This window comes from Cuculus canorus, chromosome 12, assembly GCF_017976375.1.
Source record: "Cuculus canorus isolate bCucCan1 chromosome 12, bCucCan1.pri, whole genome shotgun sequence".
NCBI lineage: Eukaryota > Metazoa > Chordata > Aves > Cuculiformes > Cuculidae > Cuculus > Cuculus canorus.
The window spans coordinates 2,704,492-2,726,207 of NC_071412.1; the positions used below are offsets into that span (position 1 = coordinate 2,704,492).

Here is a 21,716-nt window from a genome sequence, read left to right on the forward strand (position 1 = left end):
CCAGTGTTAGCTCTGGGAATTCCTGACCTGGGCTGGAGATAGAAATTTTCATGGTTTAAAAATAATTTTATGCCTGCCTATCAAGTTTTCTGTTATCTGGGCATGAATAATTAAACAGATTACTGGATGAATGACTGTAAACTGATCACTTCAACTGAATTTAAGCCTTAGCAAATGTTTGCCTTTCTGTATTTAAAAACAGGGAAGATTAATTACATTTTTAGGAAGTCATTTACCTCCATCACATTTAGGACTGTCACACTTAAACTTTATTTTCAGTTTTCATATGTTTGGAAAAAATCTATATGTTGCTGTCATACTATAGTTACTTTAATTAATATCAGTTTAATGACTACTACATTAAAAACAACATGGCGAGTGGTTGCAAATCATGAAGTTCAGTTTTAGAACTGTATCTCCTTTTATTACTCAGCATTTACCATCACCCAAAACATCCGATTGAAGGAAACACTGTCAAAGGCAAATACTTTAGAACAAAATATTCAAACCCAACTTTGTCCATAAAATCTATATAGCTCTAGCATGGGTTTTTAGGCAGCATATAATGTTTTTCCAGAAGCAGCATATAATTACAGCAAATATGCATTCATCTGTCCTAAATATAAATATTTAGAAATATTTATATATTTCTAAATTATAAGGCACTAAGTTTTCAGTCATTCTGGTGTAAAATCTGTATATTTGTGGCTGTTCCAGATATACAGCAACATATTTGTACCTGAATGGTACCAACGAAATCAACCACTAAATTCTTATTCTTGCAAGTAGTAGCATTCTGCACTGGACACTAATAATGCATACAAAATGAAACAATTGATTTATCATATGATTAGCATACACAGCTGAAATGAAGTATATATTAAAATACTTGATTGCTGATTTTTTAAATATTACAGTCAGTCAGTGATTAATTATTTTCATTGGAGCAAAACTGAGATTGGTTTTTAACAGTATTTTCCCTTTCTCTTTTTTTTTTTGGGACTCTTGGGAGAAGATATATTGCTCTAATAAGAAGTCACTTAATCATTTACCACATCCTTCAAGTTCTGATTTAGTTAATTTATGATTTATGGAAAAAGTTAATCAGTTACACCTAATTAGCTATCAGTCTATATCTAGAATCAACTGTGATAAACACCATTTATGTACATAAACAAAGAACAGACAATTAAATATCACTGCAAAGAGCAGATATGAAGAAATTTTGTACACATTAATACGCAAATATTTACAGGAGAGTTAAATTTGTTTTTTAATACAGCCATTCAAAACAAATAGTCTAACCTACTCCCTCAACTCCTCAGATATTTATTATGTATTTTTAAAGTACAAATGCAGTTATTTTGAATAGATACACGGCTCTATGTTTAATTAAATTTTAAAACAATCATCACCTTTCTGTTCATAATCTTTGAAAATACCTATTAATAGACAAAAAGACCCTTCAATTTAAAAGTATTAATTGTAATTCAGTGGTGGCCCTCAATTTAGTAACACAAATGTTAATTTAAATTCAATAAAATTATCTGGGACAAAGAGGCAAAGGAAAGAACTCTGTAGTCAGGTTAGGTTAATTTCTTTTGCTTTCACTTAACTGGCTCAGATCTCTGGTGAATGGAGACGTGTCAGCTCAGATGATATGCTAACGACTGGACATGTGCTTAAAAAGAACATAGAGAAACAGCTCTTGAATCCTGCTGCCATCAGTGACAGTTCTCACCCTAAGGAAGCGCTTGTACTTCTCTGTAAAGACCCTGCAAGAACTTGCTAGTGAGTGTAAACAAGCCAAGGATCACAACGGCCAGAATGATGCTGCAGCATCTTATATATCTACAGTCGACTGGTTAACTGTGCCCATGAGTTTGATGACCTTTTTGCAGACTCGTTTACATCCTAGTAACTTTGTGCTGCAGCTCTGTGCACTACGACTCTGCCTTTTTACTGTACATGAAGGTCATTTAAGTGCATACTCAACATGTTATCCTCTCAGAGAATATATGAATGAATAATGTAATAGCTTTTATCGTCGTTTCTCCTGTGTTTAAACTATTTTTCTGGTACCACTGCTGTTAGACATCACTTAAACATTAATCAAGTGCCTGGGACTCCATATACTCTTGCTGCATTTCCCAAGGCCCTGTTCGAGACCTGATCAGTACAACACAATGGGTCTAAACTGGAGAGAGGCAGATTTAGACTGGACATAAAGAGGAATTTCTTCACCGTGAGGGCGATGAGGCCCTGGCCCAGGTTGCCCAGGGAAGCTGTGGCTGCCCCATCCCTGGAGGTGTTCAAGGCCAGGTTGGATGGGCCTTGGGCAGCCTGAGCCAGTGGGAGGTGTCCCTGCCCATGGAACTGGATGATCTTTAAGGTCCCTTCCAACCCAAACAATTCTATGATTCTAACACACCTATTTGAGCATCAGCTGCTCACAGGTTGTGTCTTTCCTGAGCTACTGTAGGGATAGAGGACACTATGAATAAAAAGTAATACAGATTGTGACAGCTGATCTGAAAGCCAAAATTAACAGTAGATAGTATTTTTCCCTTCAGTTTGCCTTTGCGATTATACCAACACATAGAAAGTGATTATACCAACACATAGAAAGCTCTCTCTGCTCAGACACCACTATTGAGCGATGCACTCGGAGGCTGCTGGCTGTTCTCCCTCCTCAGCACTGCACTATGCTCAACAGAAGGTGATGGCAAGGAAGTCATACGATTGTTACCACTTGATTCCTTGCCTCTTTCACCCATTATGCATCATCTTCTTCCACATTCAAGGAAGCAAAAACACAGTGATTATCTTTCCCTCATCTGTTTTTCCACAATGTTGTTGCTTGTTCAAAGCACATTGACAAAAAAAAATTAATTTCCTGCTGGAATAATTCCAGAAAGTGTGGTAGCCTGCCTCAGTAAATTCATTAGCTTCAAAATGGAATCAAATACCTTTCCCGCTCTCCAGATGCAATCAATTATTTGCAACATCCATATCATGTCAGAACTTGCTTCTCTTCCTTTCTTAAGCTCTCAGAAAGTCAAGACTGTCAATAGGTCCAATTTGATTTAAAAGAAGCAAAATATATTGAGTTGGGGAACACACTACCTTTAATTATCTATTGTTAGAGCTAGTCACAAACCCCTGTAACACCTAAGACCTGTTGATAGAAGCTTTGAAGCTTTTTTTTTTTTTTTTTTCTCTGAAAGGGGACATTTATCTGGTTATATGCTTTTGTTCAGGCATTTTTTTGATCTTCTTATCATAAATAATAGCTGATGTTCCTTCAGTCCAGATTTCTTGGCACAGTGTTCGACCAGATTAAGTTGATCATCACACCAAAGCTTTAGGTTTGAGTATCAAGACCCGTGATTAAGAGGAGTGGCTATATTGAGCTGCTCTCTGGAGTATCTCCCTCTCCCCTCTCACACAGAGGAAGCAGAGCTAACTGTAACCCCGCTAGGCAAAATGTTCATCTCCATGAGCATTCGTGGCAAGCTGATAGGTGAGAAATATTGAATGACCAGAGAGTGCTCTAACAGAAGATGATAGTCTGCTGGTTGTCGTCTTTCACTCACCAGCATTTCTAGTTTCACAGTGCTTACTCTATACCACAAAAAAAAAGCAATAGTTAAATATTTAATTGCTCCAGTGATTTAGAAAAGCAAATGACTCATGTGGTTATCTTCTACGTACGGGTGATAGCTCAGTTATTCCACTTAGACGAGAGCAAGCACTCACCTTACAAGCACTCTTCTGTCTCCTGTAAATCTGCAGTTCCACAATACAAAGCTGCTAGCAACAACTCTAACCTTTTCTCTCCATTACCTGCCCTTTGTATTTCATAGAATCATAAAGGTTGGAAAAGACCTCTAAGATCATCGGGTTCAACCATCCGTCCAACACCACCGTGCCTACTAAACCACGTCCCAAAGTGCCATACCTACATTTTTTTTTTAACACCTTCAGGGATGGTGACTCCATCACTTCCCTGGGCAGCCTGGTCCAATGCTTGATCACTCTTTCAGTAAAGAAATTTTTCCTACTATCCAATCTAAACCTCCCCTGGTAGAACTCGAGGCCATTTCCTCTCATTCTATTGCTAATTACTTGGGGGAGAAGACCAATCCCCACCTTCCAACCACCTCCTTTCAGGTAGTTGTAGAGAGTGATAAGGTCTCTTCTCAGCTTCCTCTTCTCCAGGCTAAACAACTCCAGTTCCCTCAGCCGCTCCTCGTAAGACTGGTGCTCCTGACCATTCGCCAGCTTCTGTGCCCTTCTCTGTACCTATTCAGTGGCATACTAGAATAACATTTTGCATTAGCCAGTACCAAATCTGTAAAATAATTCAGGTAATAAATTTACCTTTAAAACAACCAACCTGACATTTATTAAATAGGATGAGGACAAAGATTTGTATGTACCACCATACTCGAGAGGAGAGTGAGCTGACATCAGAGTCAAGCAATAGAAATTAAGGCAATACTGCTTTTGAACGCACTGCATTGTGAAATCAAGAAGGTACAGGGAAAAGAGAAGGTACAGGGAAACCTCCCTCCACAGAAGCAACTAATCACTGGTGTAGGATCCATTTGAAACTGAAAAGAAAACTTGCAGTAGCTGAATGTAACAGTTAAATTCCATTATCGCATCACCTCCCTCCTTATATATACATCCATTCACTTATTTCATAGAATCATAGAATCGCCAGGTAAGAAAAGACCTCTAGGGTCATCCAGTCCAGACATTCCCATCTGCCACCAAACCATGTCTCTTAGCACCTCATCTACCTGTCTTTTAAACCCCTCCAGGGAAGGTGACTCCACCTCCTCCCTGGGCAGCCTCTGCCAACACCCAATGACCCTTTCTGTGAAAATGTTTTTTCTGATATCCAGTCTGACCCTCCCCTGGCGCAGCCTGAGGCCATTCCCCCTTGTCCTGTCCTCTGTCACTTGGGAGAAGAGCCCAGCACCCACCTCTCTACAACCTCCTTTCAGGCAGTTGTACAGAGCGATAAGGTCTCCCCTCAGCCTCCTCTTCTCCAGGCTAAACAACCCCAGGTCCTTCAGCCGCTCCTCGCAAGACTTGTACTCCAGCCCCTTCTTCAGCTTCATTGTTCTTCTCTGGACACGCTCCAGAGCGTCAACATCCTTCTTGGAGAGAGGGGCCCAGAACTGAACACAGGATTCGAGGTGCGGCCTCCCCAGTGCTGAGTCCAGGAGCAGAATCCCCTCCCTGGACCTGCTGGCCACGCCGCTTCTGATACAAGCCAACATGCCATTGGCCTTCTTGGCCACCTGGGCACAATGCTGAACCAGGAAAGTATTTTAGTGTCTCAACGCAAACAAGGCACACAGAAAATCTTTACAATACTTAAAGAGGAATATATACTGATATATACTGTAAAGGTATCCAAGACTTTGGGATTTGTGAAAAGTAGCTGGAAATCAACAGATACTATCTAAACAATAACATAGCTACCAGTCTGCATGAACTATAATTTCATTATGCAAATCCTCAAGATCAGTTGTGTTCCAAAGAAAAGGTCAGAACAAATTTGTTGTTGTGCTTCTGGTCTTTCTTGCTAGTTTTAAAAACAAGCTGTATTCTTAATTTCTGAAATTATGTAGGAATACAAATCCATCACTGTTCCATTTATATTTTTCAATTTTATGCTGCTCTGATTATTATAATTTAGTGTCATTAGTACTCCTAATATAAACTGCTGTCACACAGTACAGTGTTTACAGAACATATAGCTATGCAATAAATATCTTCACATTTCATTTCTCCTATCAAGAATTTTCCTCTGATGCACTGACATATAGTTTTCATTTTCACAGAATGCCCCAAGTTGGAAGGGACCCACAAGCACCATCGAGTCCAACTCCTCTCTCTGCATAGGTAAACCCCAACCTTCACACCATGTGTCTGAGTGCATTGTCCAGACGCTTCTTGGATATTGTCAGGCTTGGTGCTGTTACTGCTTCCCTGGGGAGCTGTTCCAGCGCTCCACCACTCCCGGGGTGAAGAACTTTCCTAACGTCCAACCTAATCCTCCCCTTGAACATCTTCCTGCCATTCCCTTGGCATTCCTTCTTTTTGCAGCAGGTAGAGAATCAGGCCTTCGCATTCCTTTGACATTTACACCACTTCTTTACATATAAGAGCTCAAACAAACCAATAGCACAAAGAGATTTTAGGAATAGAAATACCAGAAACACTGTAACCTGATGAAACCTTATACCTAACTACAAATCTGAAAGTTACTTGATTCCCAGCAAGCGAATGAAGCCAACTCAATGGGAAGGAACATGGAGCGCTATGAACCTCAACGGCTGCTACGCACACACCAACAGGCAGTGAGGTCTGGGAGCACCAGGCAGAAATCAGAGCCCAAGGGACTAGACATTTTGGAGGAAATTAACCACCTTTCTCTGCAGGTTTCCATAGGGTTTTGTTAACTCCAAAATCCTAAACCACTGTCTGTCTACAAAAATGCATTGTCTAGTCTGAAGAGCATGTTTCTTGTAAATAGGAGTCCTGCTGGAAGTCATTACTATAAAATTTTCAACCAATGTGCTGGGAATCTGTTTTTTTAATCAGCTCAGTGTTCCAAACCTATGGCTCTTCTGCACAGAAGAGAGAGATGAAGACAGGGAGATGATGGCAGTGCATAAAATCATGAAAGCCCTGGAGAAAGAGAAAAGGGAACAACAGACCACACCACTGAGGGTACTGAGTGCCATCACCCAGCAGCAAGTTTAGAACAAATAAAAAGAAAGATTTTTCACACAGCATTCCTGAAGGCACTCATTGCCTCAGGAAACTGTGGAGATCAAATGAAAGCACCAGTTCAGGGAAAGACGGGATCAACTCCTCACAAAAAGTAATGTCTGCTGAATATGAAGCAATGGGTACAGCAGGAGAAAGTGGGGAATGTCAAGGAATGTCGGAGAAAGTCAAGGAAGGTAAGAGAGGGTTGGAGAAGGTCAAGGAAGATCAGAGAAGGTCAGGAAAGATCAAGAAAGATCAGAGAAGGTCAAGAAAGATCAAGGAAGGTCTTCATCTTGCTTAAAATAATTGAATATATATCAGAACGTCATTCAGAAATTAAAAAAAAATCACTAATTGTTATGATATGTCTCGTATGACAAATTAAAATACCTTAGTTTGATTTCTTGTATGCTGAGACCACCTTCCATTGATGACAGACTATCATGTGTGTCTTGGTGCGAACATGTTGTTCTTTGGAGGGGCATCTCTATGTGACAGCCTGTGCAATCTAAATCCTTTTGGGTATCTGTAGAGAAGAAAAAGCTGCTAGAAATCTTTCAGACCATTTTACAGAAGGAATTTCTAAAACAGGAATTACATGTTACATTAATGAAATTAATTCATTAAATTCATAGTAATAGGGAATTAATCAAGTCAATTACAAAACATTATTATAATTAAATCACTTTTTACAAGAACAGCAGAAATAGAGTTCCAAGTTCACCTTCTGATTGCCGCTCTGAAAACTTCAAGAGGCCCAAAGCAGTTGCCTTTTTGTTACAAAGCCCTGGAAAGAGTTCATTTTACAATTTAAAAATGAGCCATTGCCCAACAGAAAAAAAAACCAGATTTCTTAATTTTCCAGTCCAGCTTCAGTTCTTAACTGACTGTGTATTTCTTATGTGTCCATTCGCAGCTTTCCAATATGTGGGAGTTTTTTTGTTTTGTTTTCAGGTTTTATTTTATTGTTTTGGTTTTGGTTTTGTTTGTGTTTTAAGTAAGGAAAACTTACTTAAAAGTTTTAATTCCACCTGCCATTGGTCTTGAATTACTTTTTTTCCCAAGTTCTTGTTTGTTTGGAAAACCTGGCAAGTATACATGAATTATTATACTAAGGTGCTCTGTACCTAGAATTTTATACTTTGATGCATGAACTCTCCCCAGTCACCCTACTATGATTTTTCAGGACCTTGCTTTAGGCTGATCAGGATTGGATCAGAACAATTAATTTTCTCATTTGCTAATCCCTTGGTGTCTCAGGGAATTAGTACAGTGATCAATGCAGAAACAGGGATAAATCTCATCATTGTTACTTCATTCTTGTTACCTCATATCCTCATTTGCTAATTAATGTACATGGCAGAAAATGATAAGGAGCTGAATTTCAACAAAGCCTAAGAGGTGAATAGCTGCATGGCATATTCCAAAATTACTCATGAGGTTAAAGTCTTGTGGACTTTCAGTGGGCTGCTTGGCAAAATGAGCTCTTAGTTCCTAAGTAGCACAAATGATTTTCAAAATAGCAGCTATTACCAACACATTCCACTTCAGAAAAATGATCTTCAATTTCTTTAGCTTATACTTTGTATGTACAGTATGATCTTCAATTTCTTTAGCTTATACTTTGTATGTACAGTATAATCAAATGTTAAGGAGTACGATACATATCTATCATGGTGGATTAAAAAAAAAGCAAAAAAAATAAGCGATATCCTTTAAATTCTCTTTCTGGCATGAATGACCTGAAAATTTGATGCAAAATTCTTGTAGTACACAACAAAACATGATTATCCTTTAGAAAACTTTTATAAACATTTTGCACATTTGCAGTCCAGACTTTATTGTTGTGAATTTGCTTGCAGAATTTTAAATAGACTTGAACCTCTATAGCCTCATTTTACTTTAGCAGCTTTTTAATGGAGCTCACTCTAGGTGGCAAGGATGAAACGACAACTTTGTTGCTACCAAAACAAACATTAGATGATACCTCTAGAAAAAAGCAGTCATGAATGAACCAATGATGTTAAAACACTTCTCTGTTACAACACACAGTGCTTCAAGTCCAAATGAAGCAATATTGTTACAGCAGCGTGGAAGGCTCTTATATTTCTGCCAAATATCCGGCATTCTCAAATGTACGTCTTTCAGGATATATGAGAAATAACTGCAGTCTTCTACCTTTACAATGCAATTTGTCATAAGGAGGCTGTGTTGATTCCAAGAGTCAAGGACAGATTTGCAGCTGGTCACAGCTGAGCCGAGAGGCATTCAACAGAACAATCAAAATGTAATGCCTTAGTCAAACTCTAGGCAGAGGGGAAAGATAAATGTGTGGCTTTCTCAATACCTGACACATAATGCTTTTGATTTCTACCCTCTGCACAGAAAACTACAGTGTAAGAGTGACCTCTACAGGGTTTCCACAGTGGTCCATGACTACAGTCCCAGGGACTGTCATTAAAACACTCTTTCAAATTTATTTATTTGAAAAGAGAACGCAGGCATCAACCTACAAACTGACACTCCCTCCAAGTAGTAGTCTGAAATCAGGAACAACCTGAATTTACAGCTTGTAAATACACAGTTAGGATTTCTATAACAGACTTCTTCAAAATGAAAACTATTAAAGGACACGCTTAAAACATTCCACTGATTCAAAGGAGGTGTCAAGAAGAATTTAAAATATATAGAATAAATACTATTTTTACCATTTTTTTTGTTTTATAATAGGTATTCCACTGTTACTAAATAAAGAGAAATTTTCATTAAAATAAATAAAAAATATAGGCCGTGTTGTGACTCATAAGAATCCACAACAATCCAGTTACTCTGTGAAAAGGTATACATTCTATCACATATATTAACAGAGGCGTAGTCACACAAACTACACCCAGAAACATCAGAAATAGCCAGTGTGCTCTAAATTGGCATTAGCTGTATTGCCAAGTTCAGTTTCAGACAATGCATTTCAAAAAGAGCACTAAGTAGCTGAATAGCATTCATTTCTCCCATTTCACCCTTTCAAAACATCAATAATGTTTCTTATTCACATTTCTTCACATTTTTTGCTTTTATTCTTGTATAAATTTTAGGATTGGTCTTCTTAGACATAGTTAGACTGTTTGAAGAATAAAATATTAAGTTAATTTATCTTTGTGAACTATTTGGCACATGGGACTATGTCGCATACATAGACTGATAATCTTAATAAAGTCAATCTCTTCATAATTTATTTGGAAATAATGTGCAGTGATGTGTTATTTGTTATTCAGTTTCTACTTCTACCTTTGTATACATTATTTTCATACACACATATGCCATTTCCATCTTTATATGCACTACTGATAAAGGCAGAGAACATAGGCTAATAAGATAAGAATGCTGTGAAGACCTAGATTTTACTATAACTTACCTTGTGCAAACAGCCGGTCAAACATGACCTGATACAGACCTCTAATACATAGGTTCTAGCAGATTGAGCCTTAAGGAAGTACTTCCCTCTTTGGCTCCACAGTCCACACGTGGATGGAACATTAACCGGTGAAATGGTTCATTCAGCTTCTCATGGGAAGTGGCTCACAGTGACTGCATTACTTACCAGGATCAATGATATGAACACTCCAGTGATAGGTAAGCATTAAAGATTCTATAGAAAAATTACTATTTGCTGCTGTATTTCAGGAAGTAGAACAGAATGGTCGGAGATGTTGAGCGAGACCTCAATCCATAACTCACCAAATGGTAACGCAAAGTAGACATCCAGTAAGATCTCATGTGAAGTTGGTGTTTTTGTGCCTTCAATCTCTCTTCCATTTTTAACTACTTCAGAATGCAATGTCCACCAGGAACCTGGACCTTCCTAGAAAGAAACATTCTGAAAGTTACCTGGGTAGGATTTAGAGCGTTATTCACTTTTTCCTTAATGATGGTTCCCCTAAGTCAACAGGAGTTTCTTTACAACACCAATAGGCTTAGGATCCATTCTAGACTCTTACAACTTTTGTTTATGTAAGTAGTAGTTAGGACTTCATTGAACTCTCAAAAGCATGGAATACAAAAAATTAAAGTATTTGTTCTACAGTATAGAAAAATGCACATTATGATGGTCAAATGAAGAAGAAGCAAGAAATATCAATATTGACAATTAGTCTTATGAACTCAGATTTTCCATTTCCCTTTTGAATTAGTGCCAAATAAGTACATTCTACCAAGACTGAAGCAATAAATATATGCTAATAACCAACCCCCCCAAAAAAAGCTTCTGAAGTAATGCTGCCTTATAGGTTATTTCTGAGTTCTAAAGCCCAGGGCAGAGCTTCAGGGTTAAGATGAGCAGGATAAATAACTAGGAAAGTTCCACAGTGGCCTAATCGTAACTGAAGGCTTAGAGGGTCTGAAGGAATTAAGAAACAATCTTTCTTCTTCTATCTTTGTTTTTTTAAAGTTTCAGTATTCACTGTTAAGCTACAACCTCTACGTCAGCAAGTTGTAACTCAACAACAGCTAAGGCAGCAGAGCAAAACAATTTGCCTTGGGGCCTGAATGGCAGTTGGCAGCTACGATACAGAGCAACTTCTAATTTAAGTAGGAATTCCTTTCTTCCCCTGCTCCCATCCTCTGAGTAGGATAATTGAAAGGTCAGTTCAATGTATATACGAATATTTATTAGTTCCCATAAAGAAAGGACAATAGAGACTGATGGTAGATGCAGGAAGAAGTTGTTTTATAATTCTCTCTCCTTTACCTCATCATTATCTTTTTTAATTTTTAGAAAATTTAAAGAAGGCAAACAATTTTATTTGCAAAGATTAAAATAATCTTCTCTAATTCTGAGTTACTTTTTAAAAAATCGACTCTATGGACTATGTGTAAGAAAGCATATTTATGAACAGGAGAATTGTGGAGTATTAGAATAAGGTACCTCTTGTTTTCTCTGATTTCAGACAATTTTGCACTTGCAACTTGCAGGTTGCTTCATTGTTTCCACACTCACAGAAACCCTTTTTCCTGTATTTTCTAGCCTACCGAGACCTAGAATTCTCATTCTGGTGGCTAACCATGACTGCGCTGGATACCTGATAACTCTTGGGATCGGCCCATATTTTCCACTCATCCTACTCTACGCACTTGTTGTACTATTAATTGCCACAAGGCAAATTTCCATTTTCCTCTTTGAGACAACAGCCCGTTACCTTGAGAGACAAAACAACAGTATTTTGCCCATTTTAACAGACATTTACGCAAGGTCACACAACAAAAAGCCAGGCCAGAAACCTCAGCTTGAAATTCCCTCACTTTAATAACATAAACCAAACTGTTCTTGACTCTAATAATTTGTGAGTGCAGATGAACTCTAAGTCACTTACTGAGTTATACCTGAACCTGTGTGTGAGCCACCTCTGCAGGGTATATGGCTAATGCATATCAGTTGTCGCTTTATGAGTCACATGAGGAATTCAGTAGATTTTACTCAATGTTTTATACTTCCACAGAAAGTCAACTCACATTTGTCGCATGTTCCACAGTTGCAAGGGGAATCCATAAAACTCCTAAAATGCTGTCCCAGAGCAAACCTCTCTTCCACAGCTCTATAATGAAGCCTTTTCCATCAGCACAGATTTCACTAAAACAATTAATACACAAACTATTAAACTAAAAATGCAGTCTCAATTGCTCAGCAATCTATCATTGAGTTAGTGACTTACAGCAGATACAGAGCTGTTTTGTTTTCAGTATACTCATAAAATGCAAGACAGCAGGAACAATACAAAGGTTAGACTGTAGTACCCAAGGCTAAGGTCCTATTGTTCAGGATTGCTCTGACAAATGGGTGAAGACAACTCTGCTGGAAATGTGGCACAGAAGTCCCAGTTGTCAGTAGCTTTATTTTGCTACAAGACTTGGCTTTATTTGATATAATCCAAGAAGAAATCAGTACCAGAAAACACCTTTAGTTCAGTTTTAGCATCTTAGGAGCAGCTTCTGTATCTGGAATTCCTGCATTCTCAGGTTCCACTGTAGCAAACTTGTTAGGTGCAGAGGGAGTATCATATAGCCTTTTGTCAGATGAGTTATTTTAGGTAAAATTACGATCCATAAAATGATCAGTCTTTCAAACATAAAACCCAGAGGAAGATTTTCAATGAAACATAAGAGTTGGCAATGTCAGCCATTATGACACACAATTAATGCACACCATCAGCTAAGAATGATTTATCATGGTATGGAAAAAGTTCCATCTTCCCTTACAAAAATTTAAAGGGACGCTTCACACTATTTCCTGCAAGAAACTGAAACAGTTTCTTGTTTTCATTGTAAAGGAGACTAGGTATAAAAGATGTTTGGAGCTTGTTTCCTTCATTAGAATTGAGAAGTTGCACTACACAACAAAAAAAAAAAAAAAACCAAAAAAACAAACCAACACATGAGAAAACAGCTCTCAGCTTCAAGAGTTGCAGATCCGGGTTATATTTTAGTTCTGCTTATAGGATGCACGCAATTTATTACTAGCCAGTTTTGACCAAAATAGTACCAAGCCACCACCTTATTTTGCAAGAATTTAAAATAACATTTTGCCAGACTGTATGACTTACACATGGCATTGAACTAAAATTAAGAGAGAAGTTATTTTTCTCATGAAATGTTCGGCATGTGTTTATATATTACTGCAAGCAGTTACAGACCAGTTCTGTAAATATGAATATGATAAAGTAGGCGTTAGTGTCTCTGCTGAAACTGATTGCACGTTATCTCCATTTGAATCAATTAATTCTAAATACTAAAACTAATTTTCAACTGATTTGTGTGGTCTACAACAGTGAATTACTGTGTATTTAAAAACTACCAGGAAAAGGACAAGTCAAATCTGAGAAGGGCAAAGGGTGCCACCCCTGAGACGGGCATGTTGCCCTCAAAAAACATTTTGTTGGCTTGCCTCACTGTCTAATTTTCCACTCTACTTGTGCAGTTGAGTATAGTGACTTTTTATTGTTGTTAAGCTTCTCGCTTTACAAATATGTAATGGAAGCCAGGTCGTAAATTCTTATCTTCTGGGATTTTTTGATCCCAACTTTAAAACTGTTGCACTGATAACTGAGCAGTGAAATCGTGTATTAAAAGCTTAAACAATACGTAACTTTTAAAATGCAATGGTAATATCTGCATTTAACAGAACAGGTTTTTTTATAGCAGAGGTGGAGAGAGATCTCTTACAAAAATGAGCTACAGTATGACTTTAAAAAGCCTGTATAAATCTATTTGTGAATGCCTATCTATAACGCTTTTAGAAGTCTGCTGCGTTGTGTAGTTGAGTAGGCAGCAGATGGAGCTACAGCAACCTCATGACATTTGCTAGAAAACTAATTTAGTATTCCATGCTAACATTTAAATTGCAAACTAAGAAAATAATCCTAATAAATTACTGATTCTCATTGACGTCATGGAACACCTAATTTACATATAATGTGATTAAAAGTAAAGCATTTATAAAATAGAAAAGCAAATGTATTAAATAATATTTTAACATATGCCTCAGAAAAATGTAGAGGATAGATTACACACATCCACTTTAAATATTTTTAACTGCCTCCTGCAGCAAAGGTAACAGACAGGGCAATTGCTGAAGTTTAATTAATCTGCTTCCTGATATACTGTTACACTGTCATCCCATCCACTTACAATGTGTTATGGAACTGTAACTTCTGGATCAGTGAAGTGCCAAAACATTGTTAACACCGTACGATAGCAATGATTCCTCTACACTGAAGGAAGACAAGCTTTTCTACAAGTCAAAGCTGCAGTACAAGAACAGTATTTGTAAAGGCTAGCTATCAATATTCATTTTCCTTAGCATTTTCAAATACAGATATGATCTTCCTGTTGGGATAATTTAGATTTTGGCTCTCAACAGAGAAGCCTGGGGGGTGGGGGAGGATTTAGCCTCAAATTAACATCAGTTTTATATGGGTCAGAATTTTTGATGACTTCTTTGATACGTCATTACATCCAGCCATAAAATGGCAGATGAAGAAGGTATTTATGTTGCCCTAACGTAAGAGGCCCTTCAGCCCCTCTGAGACTTCAGTTAAGCACGCCAGTAGTCTGCTACAGCTGCCCAAGAAATCACTTACACGATACCAAAAAAAAATCCCTAATTCAATTAATCACTTTTGGAAAAAAATGTGATTAAAATGAAGCCCTTAAGAGAGATTAAGAGCAATGTGAAATGAAACAATCTATGCAGATTAGAGGGAGAATTTTTTAGAAATGATGTTTCTCATATTGAATAAAATAAAATAAAATTGAGAGGTGGTTATTTCAATCAAAATGTCACTTCTGGCACATGTCAAAAAATATTTACAAGTTTTGATAACCAGAAAGTATGAAAAATAATTCAAAACAATTAATTGTTCTGACAAAATATTAAAATACTTGGATTAGGAAAAAAAATCCCAAATTGTAAAAAAAGGACATTTTTCATAAAACCAACTAGAGCTAATTACACGTTTAATTCTCTAAAAGCATATGAACCAATTCTAGATCTCAGGAATAAAAACTGTGTTTCCACAAAGAGGATGTGGTGACAGAGAAAGATTTGTGCAGGGAGAAAAGGAGCAAAACCAATAGAGATTAATGTACTATCTCAGCAAGTAATGAGGTTATGCGTGTATTGGTTTACACTGTTTTGAAATCAGCAGTTGAAAGTAGGTTTCTTCAGAATGTCAGTCAGTATATACATGTATGGACCCTTCTGACTAGTGAGGTGTACAAGGCTTCAGAGAAAAGAGAAGAACAAAGACCAAATATCAAGACAGCGAGTTGAGTGAAGCTGGTGAAGATCAGCAGACAGAAGTGAGAAACAGTATGGGTCAATAATAAACTAACTAAATTGGCCATAAGAATGCATAAAATATGAGTCAAACCGAAAAAAAATTGAGTAAAACAAAAATCAAATGGCATGAGGATCTGTTTGAGTCCTCTTTCTTCTCATTCCTGTATTCCTCAAACATTACAGGAAATTAAAGATACTGGAGATAAATATTTTCTTCCCCTTGTTGACTGCTGGGCTTGATCTGCAATGTGGCTTGCAAAATTAGCTTTTTTTCTGTTCACTAGAACCATTCAGGTGCCTTTTCTCTGAGCTGGATACTTTTTCTTCACTTTTGCAGGCTGTACATCATCTCAGGTGTTATTAATTGTTCTAAACTATTCAAATACAGCAAAGATATAATAAAACAAATGATAAGAATTTCCTGTTGCTTACAACATGAAGTCCTGCTCCCAGCAAGGTTCACTTCCCCTTCTGTCTATTGTAGTGCTTTTTAAATTTTGCACTTTTAACACAACGTAGGTTTTGAATGCATCTGAAAAAGAAATAAACAGAATATTAAAATTTACTTTATTTATTTATTAGCTTATTTATTTATTTATTTATTATTCCTCAAAGTTGGAAACCTTTAACCCCATGGTAGTAGGGGCTTAACTCTTACTCCATACAGAACAGTCCAAGAAGTGGTTCAAATATTTGGGTTTCAACAAGGAAATTCTTATTAATTCTAACGGGATTCTGACAGGAAAATGCCTGAACACCACAGGTAGGAGCAAGCACAATCCTAAATGTGAGCAAGTATTTTAAGGATAAGCTTCCAGATATGGCTTCTCAGATTATTTATCAATCTACCCAACAGAGCTTGCATGAAACCAGCGCACTCTCCCCTTCTGCAAATGAGGATTTCATTTTTCTTTCAATTGGTATGATAATATCGGTGAGTGGCTACCGGGCTCCTATGTCTGTATAAGGCAAGGTCACAGGCTTGTAACATGTAATTCAGTCTCTGCGCGTGAATCTAGTCTGTCTATAGATGCAGCAGCAAAACAGATTTCAGGCACAGTCCCAAATGAACCCAAACATACTGTAAATACCTTTGTGAATGCATAATATGAGCATTCATCAAATTGGACCTAATCAGCAAGAAGAATAAGAGTTTAAAAGTTTCAAAAGTACTTGAAAATATCGCTGACAGGAAAAAAAGAACCAAAGGCAAGCTTTCCTCTTTAGGGCCTCATACAGGACTCTAAGGTGGCAAAGGACATAGATCATCTTGATAAATGTGGCTGTTCAGAAAACCTTCTTGGCTTGCATGCAACACATCTTTCATTAGCCTCCAGCATCCTACATAAGGATCAACATTGACATATGGTTAATAAAAGACTTAAAAAAAATAGAACTACTGCCAAAATATACATGAGATGTAGGCAAGAACACAAGTTATCACTGAGCTGTCTGTATTACAACCGGTCAATCAACCAGTCGGAAGGGAAGCTGTTATTGTCTACAAGAGATGTTTGAACAGGTTGTATCAAGTTACACAGCACTTAAAAAGGTGTGAAGGAGAAGAGTTAGTTCTGTACATCCTGTATGTAGATCTTATCAATTAGGAGTGATGATAATGTCTGACAAAAGGAGTGAACGATGTTATGTAATGGGAATTATTTTTTCCAATAAACAAAATCAACAGTGATCCATGTTATCTATTTCTTTTCTGTGATTCAGTGCACCAGTATTCTCAAACATGTCTTTGTTCCTACACTGAAAATACTTGACAAAGTCAATATAGATTTAGGAGTCTGGTAACTTATCTGTGAGAAATAGTGTCAACAATGCATGACTCACATACCATCCTGTTGCTTATTGTGCTTAACTGCGGCAAACAAAACAATCTGCAAAATGTATTATAGTTGCAAAATCTATTCGTAGTTCAAAGGCTTGCAATATAGGGTTTGAGCAATTTTTAAAGAACTCTTTCCATTAAATCATTTGGCTGAAAAATAGCAACTACATTGTTTAACTCCAGCTATTTTGAACACCCACTACAACTACCAATCCCACACAAAATTAAAACTTGGCACCTCTAAATGAAGCTGTAGCTGTCAAGCCAGACACTTTTTAAGGCACAATTTTAGTGGTAGTCCCATTTCTTTGTTCTATTATATTCATATTCAACTCTAACTTCTTTCCCAATCAAAATCTTCCTGTTCCTATGTATGATGGTAGGTCAAACCTAATCAACTTCTCCCAGCTCCTTTTCTAGCACAAAAGCGAAAGAATTTTCTGGCTGCCTGCATTATTGCTGTCTTGCCCAGAACCTCGTCATCGTCCTTTGAAAGGAGCTGTTTCTCCATTTGTCCCTCTACCTCTTGGCTCTTCTCTGGATCTAAATGTTACCCTTCAGCACATCACCACTATTTCACCTTTTCCAGATTTCATGAGTTATGTCAAGTTAGAAAAGGTAGAAACTCTGTCCTCCAGATAATTGTGGATATGCAACCTCCTTGAAAAATATCAGTGTCAAGACTGAATATTATTACAATACCCTGGCAGTGGAAAGGAGCTATAAATTTTGCTTAATGATAAGAAGCTTTGTTTTCCACAGCTCCCAATCTTTTGGCTGTCAAAAAATGGAGGCATCTAGTACAACTTTTTGTGAGAAGAAAAAAGGCAGGCTATCTTTATGTAGAATTTTTTTTTAGTGGAAACATCCTTTAAATATCAGTAGTTTGAGAGACAATAATGATTAATAACAGAAAGTTACAGATTGTCTGAGGCCACAATCTTGCTTGTTAATTTGATCTTTAAAATACATGTATATTTTAAAATTCTTTCCTCGTTTGTTTTGTACTGGACTGTTGATGAAAGCCATGCAAGTAATCCCAGGCTTAAAGGATTCTTTGGTGTGACATGCACATACATTCCCAAGAAATAAAAATGTAAAGCAGAAATTAAAGAGGGAAATCAGACTTACCAGCTGCTTTATCCAACCTCCCTTTTTTCACTATTAAAAAAAAGAAGAAATTTATTATATTCAGACAGTATCTTAAGAATACTTGCCGATAACTTTTATGAACAAAAGGTCTAAGAGATTTCTGTGATATAAGAAACCTCAATCAAAATCTAAACCAAGTACTCTTACATTAGCACAATGTGTAAGATAATATGATTACTCAGAACTCCTAGGTAAAGCAAATGTGTCAAAAGTCCTTGCAGCATATAGGAACTTACTAAATACGTGGATACAACAAAAAGGGCAGAATGGAAACCAGGTGACCAGAGAAAGTAGTATACCTCATAATCACCTCATAATGAGGTAGTATCACCTCATAATGCTAGTTCAAAATTCTTCTCAATAATAGTCATAGAAGGCCCACAGACTTCATGTAATCTAAAGTAGCTTCTATCATCTTACAAAGAATCATTTGTATTTATTTTTAATTGTATTTACTCTGCCTATTAGAAAATATATACTGCAGTAAACACTTTACCAATTCAAAAGTGAACAATTCAAATACTGACTTTTTTCAACGGCTTTGAGTTCCACGCTATGGTATCGCTTCCATTAATGAAAAGAGCCCTGGAGCTAATAGGATTATGATTCAATTAACACCATTTTGTATCAAGTGTCTGACTAATAAAGTTCATTGAATTTAGATATATATATGTATAAATATAATATATATTTAAATAGTCTTTAAATTTTCCTGCCATATCAACGCATGTAAGGCAGTTCAGTTCAATTTGAATGAAGTATCACTGCAGTCCTGCTTTAATATATACTATATGTGACACATATACTAATATATACCATACATTTCACTACTATAATTAGGACCTTGTAACTGTCAATAAAACAAAACATTGAGTCCACAAAGGTTGCCAAAAGCTTACCATAGATTTCCAGTACCCTTTCCACTTGCCTAACCTCATCTGCCTTCCTTTTCCTTATTGTTGCTTTCGTTTATCCCTAAACATCCAAGTATTTTACGGAGTAGCATCACATTTGCACAATGTCTATCTGACAGCATTAATGATTCAATCATAACTCACACCGGGAAAAGCTTTCGCTTTCAAGACAAATGCAGAGAGGCCAAACTGTCGCTGAGCCACAAGGAGAGTCCAGCCCCGCAGCAGTTCAACTGCCCTGTAGCCATGCAGAATTTACACCCTGTGCTTGCTTGACTTACTTTGAAGGAAGTACTGCACTAAATATTCTCATTGACCCAAACGAGCAATGCACATCTGCAGTCTACAGTTGCTTTTTACACCCACCTACGAAATATTTGTCACATCGGTGAAGGAGCCTGCGTTATAAGAAAACCTACCTTTTACCGAGAGGAGTTCCATTCCAGTAGAAAAATATTTAAAAAAAAAAAAAATTGAAATAAAGCTTTTTTTTTTTTTTTTTTACAAAAAAAAAAATTTACATGGGAAAAAATTACTTTGGCTTGAAGACTACATTACTCTTTTCCTCCAGTTTCCTTACCGCAAGTGCGTTTCACTTTTCCTGCAAGCTCCTCCCATGTTTCACATGGAGGAAAGCCAGCCAATTGATGGAGTAATGAAAGACCAACAACAAACTATTTGTCCCTCTGTACACATTGAGATGGAAGAGGAAAGGAGAAATATTATAACCATTTCCTCACCCTCATTTCCTCCAAGTCTATCTGCTGTACACAGCTGTCTCCAGTCTAAACACTTCTGAATGCCATCTTTGTAATAACAAACTCAGTGCAAATATATGATTAAGAACAATTTAAAAACTTTCAAAGCATCTGAAGAATCCAGAAGGTTTGATTTTTAATTTTTTTTTAAACACAGATTCACAGGCAGAACTCTTATTTCACTCTATTAGCTAAGCATAAGTAGGCTTAATTCGTAAAATAAAGTGTGAATAAATATTGCATAGAATACAAACAAATGCAATATACTTAAGTAATTTCTAATTCTATTGCAGCACTTCAAGGAAAACTAAATATTTTCATGCAGTGTTAAAATAGTTTTCAACAGTATTCAAAGCAAATAATTATAAAATCGGTGGTGTTTATGACTACTTGTTCAGATTAATATTGAGGTTTCTTTTTTTTTTCCTTATTGTGCTTAATAGTATATATATATCCACAGACATGTCATATTTTTACTTTCTATTGTATTGTAATTGTAGCCTTTGGTCTAGGTCTTAAATTCCAGTAGGGATGTGTCCTTGGAGCAGAGGGAAGCACATGGGTCTTCTTAACTCAGAAGTGGTTGCCTGCAGTTCCAAGAAACTGGGTGTGGGTGATGGCCAGACCTCAACAGAGAGGTGGGAGCCGAGACCTTTAGCCCACCTAAGAGAAAGTTTCTAGGGGCCAGGGTGGGTTTATCTGTTTTTAAATTTCTGATAGGACGGTGTAAGCAAGACCAACGCTTCACATTGTTGCCTACTAACAAGTGGAGACAGCAGGCACAAACTGAAACTCAGAGTTTCACCTGAAAATAAGAAAACTCATTTTTACTGAGAGGGTAGTTTAACACTGAAATACATTATTCAGAGAGGGCACAGTGTCTTTGTCCTTGGAGATACTTAAAACCTACTGGATACAATCCTGGGCAACCTGCTTTTGCTGACCCTGTTTTTAAGCAGTGATGTTGGACATATTACTTTTTGGTTTTGTGTTTTAGATTAATCTCTCTCTTCTGAATTCTGTTTATTCTGAACAAGTCTCTCACAGCAGTCTGACAGTCTTAGAACTGGATTTCCACCTTATGTGAGCAACAGAGATCTCCTGAAGTTAACCGAGCTAGTCTAGTACATGCTGGCTGAGAACTTGATCCAAAGTGTGCATTTCGGTCAAACGAAAACAAATATTTACTTGGAACAAAAATGTAATCACTGCTGACTTAAGGTTCAGTAAATAGAGTCCACAGTAAAGCCTTAGCACGAGTCAAACAGCTTCATTTCTGTAACCTTCTGAAACTGTGCAAACTTGTCTTCTCTTCCTTTGTTCAATTCACTTTCTCAGATATTGGGGCCCTTCATGTAGAACATTGATTTTCTCCTTGAATCCTTGGGTTGCAGCAGCTACAGCAGTCCCTGTCATTCATTTACTTT

At 37.1% G+C, this 21,716-nt stretch overlaps 1 protein-coding gene across 3 annotated transcripts in view; it reads right to left on the minus strand.

The window, feature by feature from the left end:
• The window catches only part of UNC13C (unc-13 homolog C), a 222,028-nt gene extending 202,012 nt beyond the window's left edge, over positions 1-20,016 (minus strand). For 2 of the 3 annotated variants that reach the window (XM_054077487.1, XM_054077486.1), the window contains exons 1-6: positions 19,951-20,016; positions 18,597-18,626; positions 16,058-16,157; positions 12,301-12,418; positions 10,531-10,654; positions 7,186-7,321 (exon numbers count right to left, since the gene is read on the minus strand). In XM_054077487.1, coding sequence (XP_053933462.1) covers positions 7,186-7,321; positions 10,531-10,654; positions 12,301-12,418; positions 16,058-16,157; positions 18,597-18,626; positions 19,951-19,972 — 530 coding nt within the window. In that variant the 5' untranslated portion in view covers positions 19,973-20,016. Of the gene's footprint in view, positions 1-7,185; positions 7,322-10,530; positions 10,655-12,300; positions 12,419-16,057; positions 16,158-18,596; positions 18,627-19,516; positions 19,587-19,950 lie in introns of those variants that run through there. The other variant, XM_054077488.1, reaches the window with a different exon arrangement.
• Positions 20,017-21,716: the final 1,700 nt, after the last annotated feature.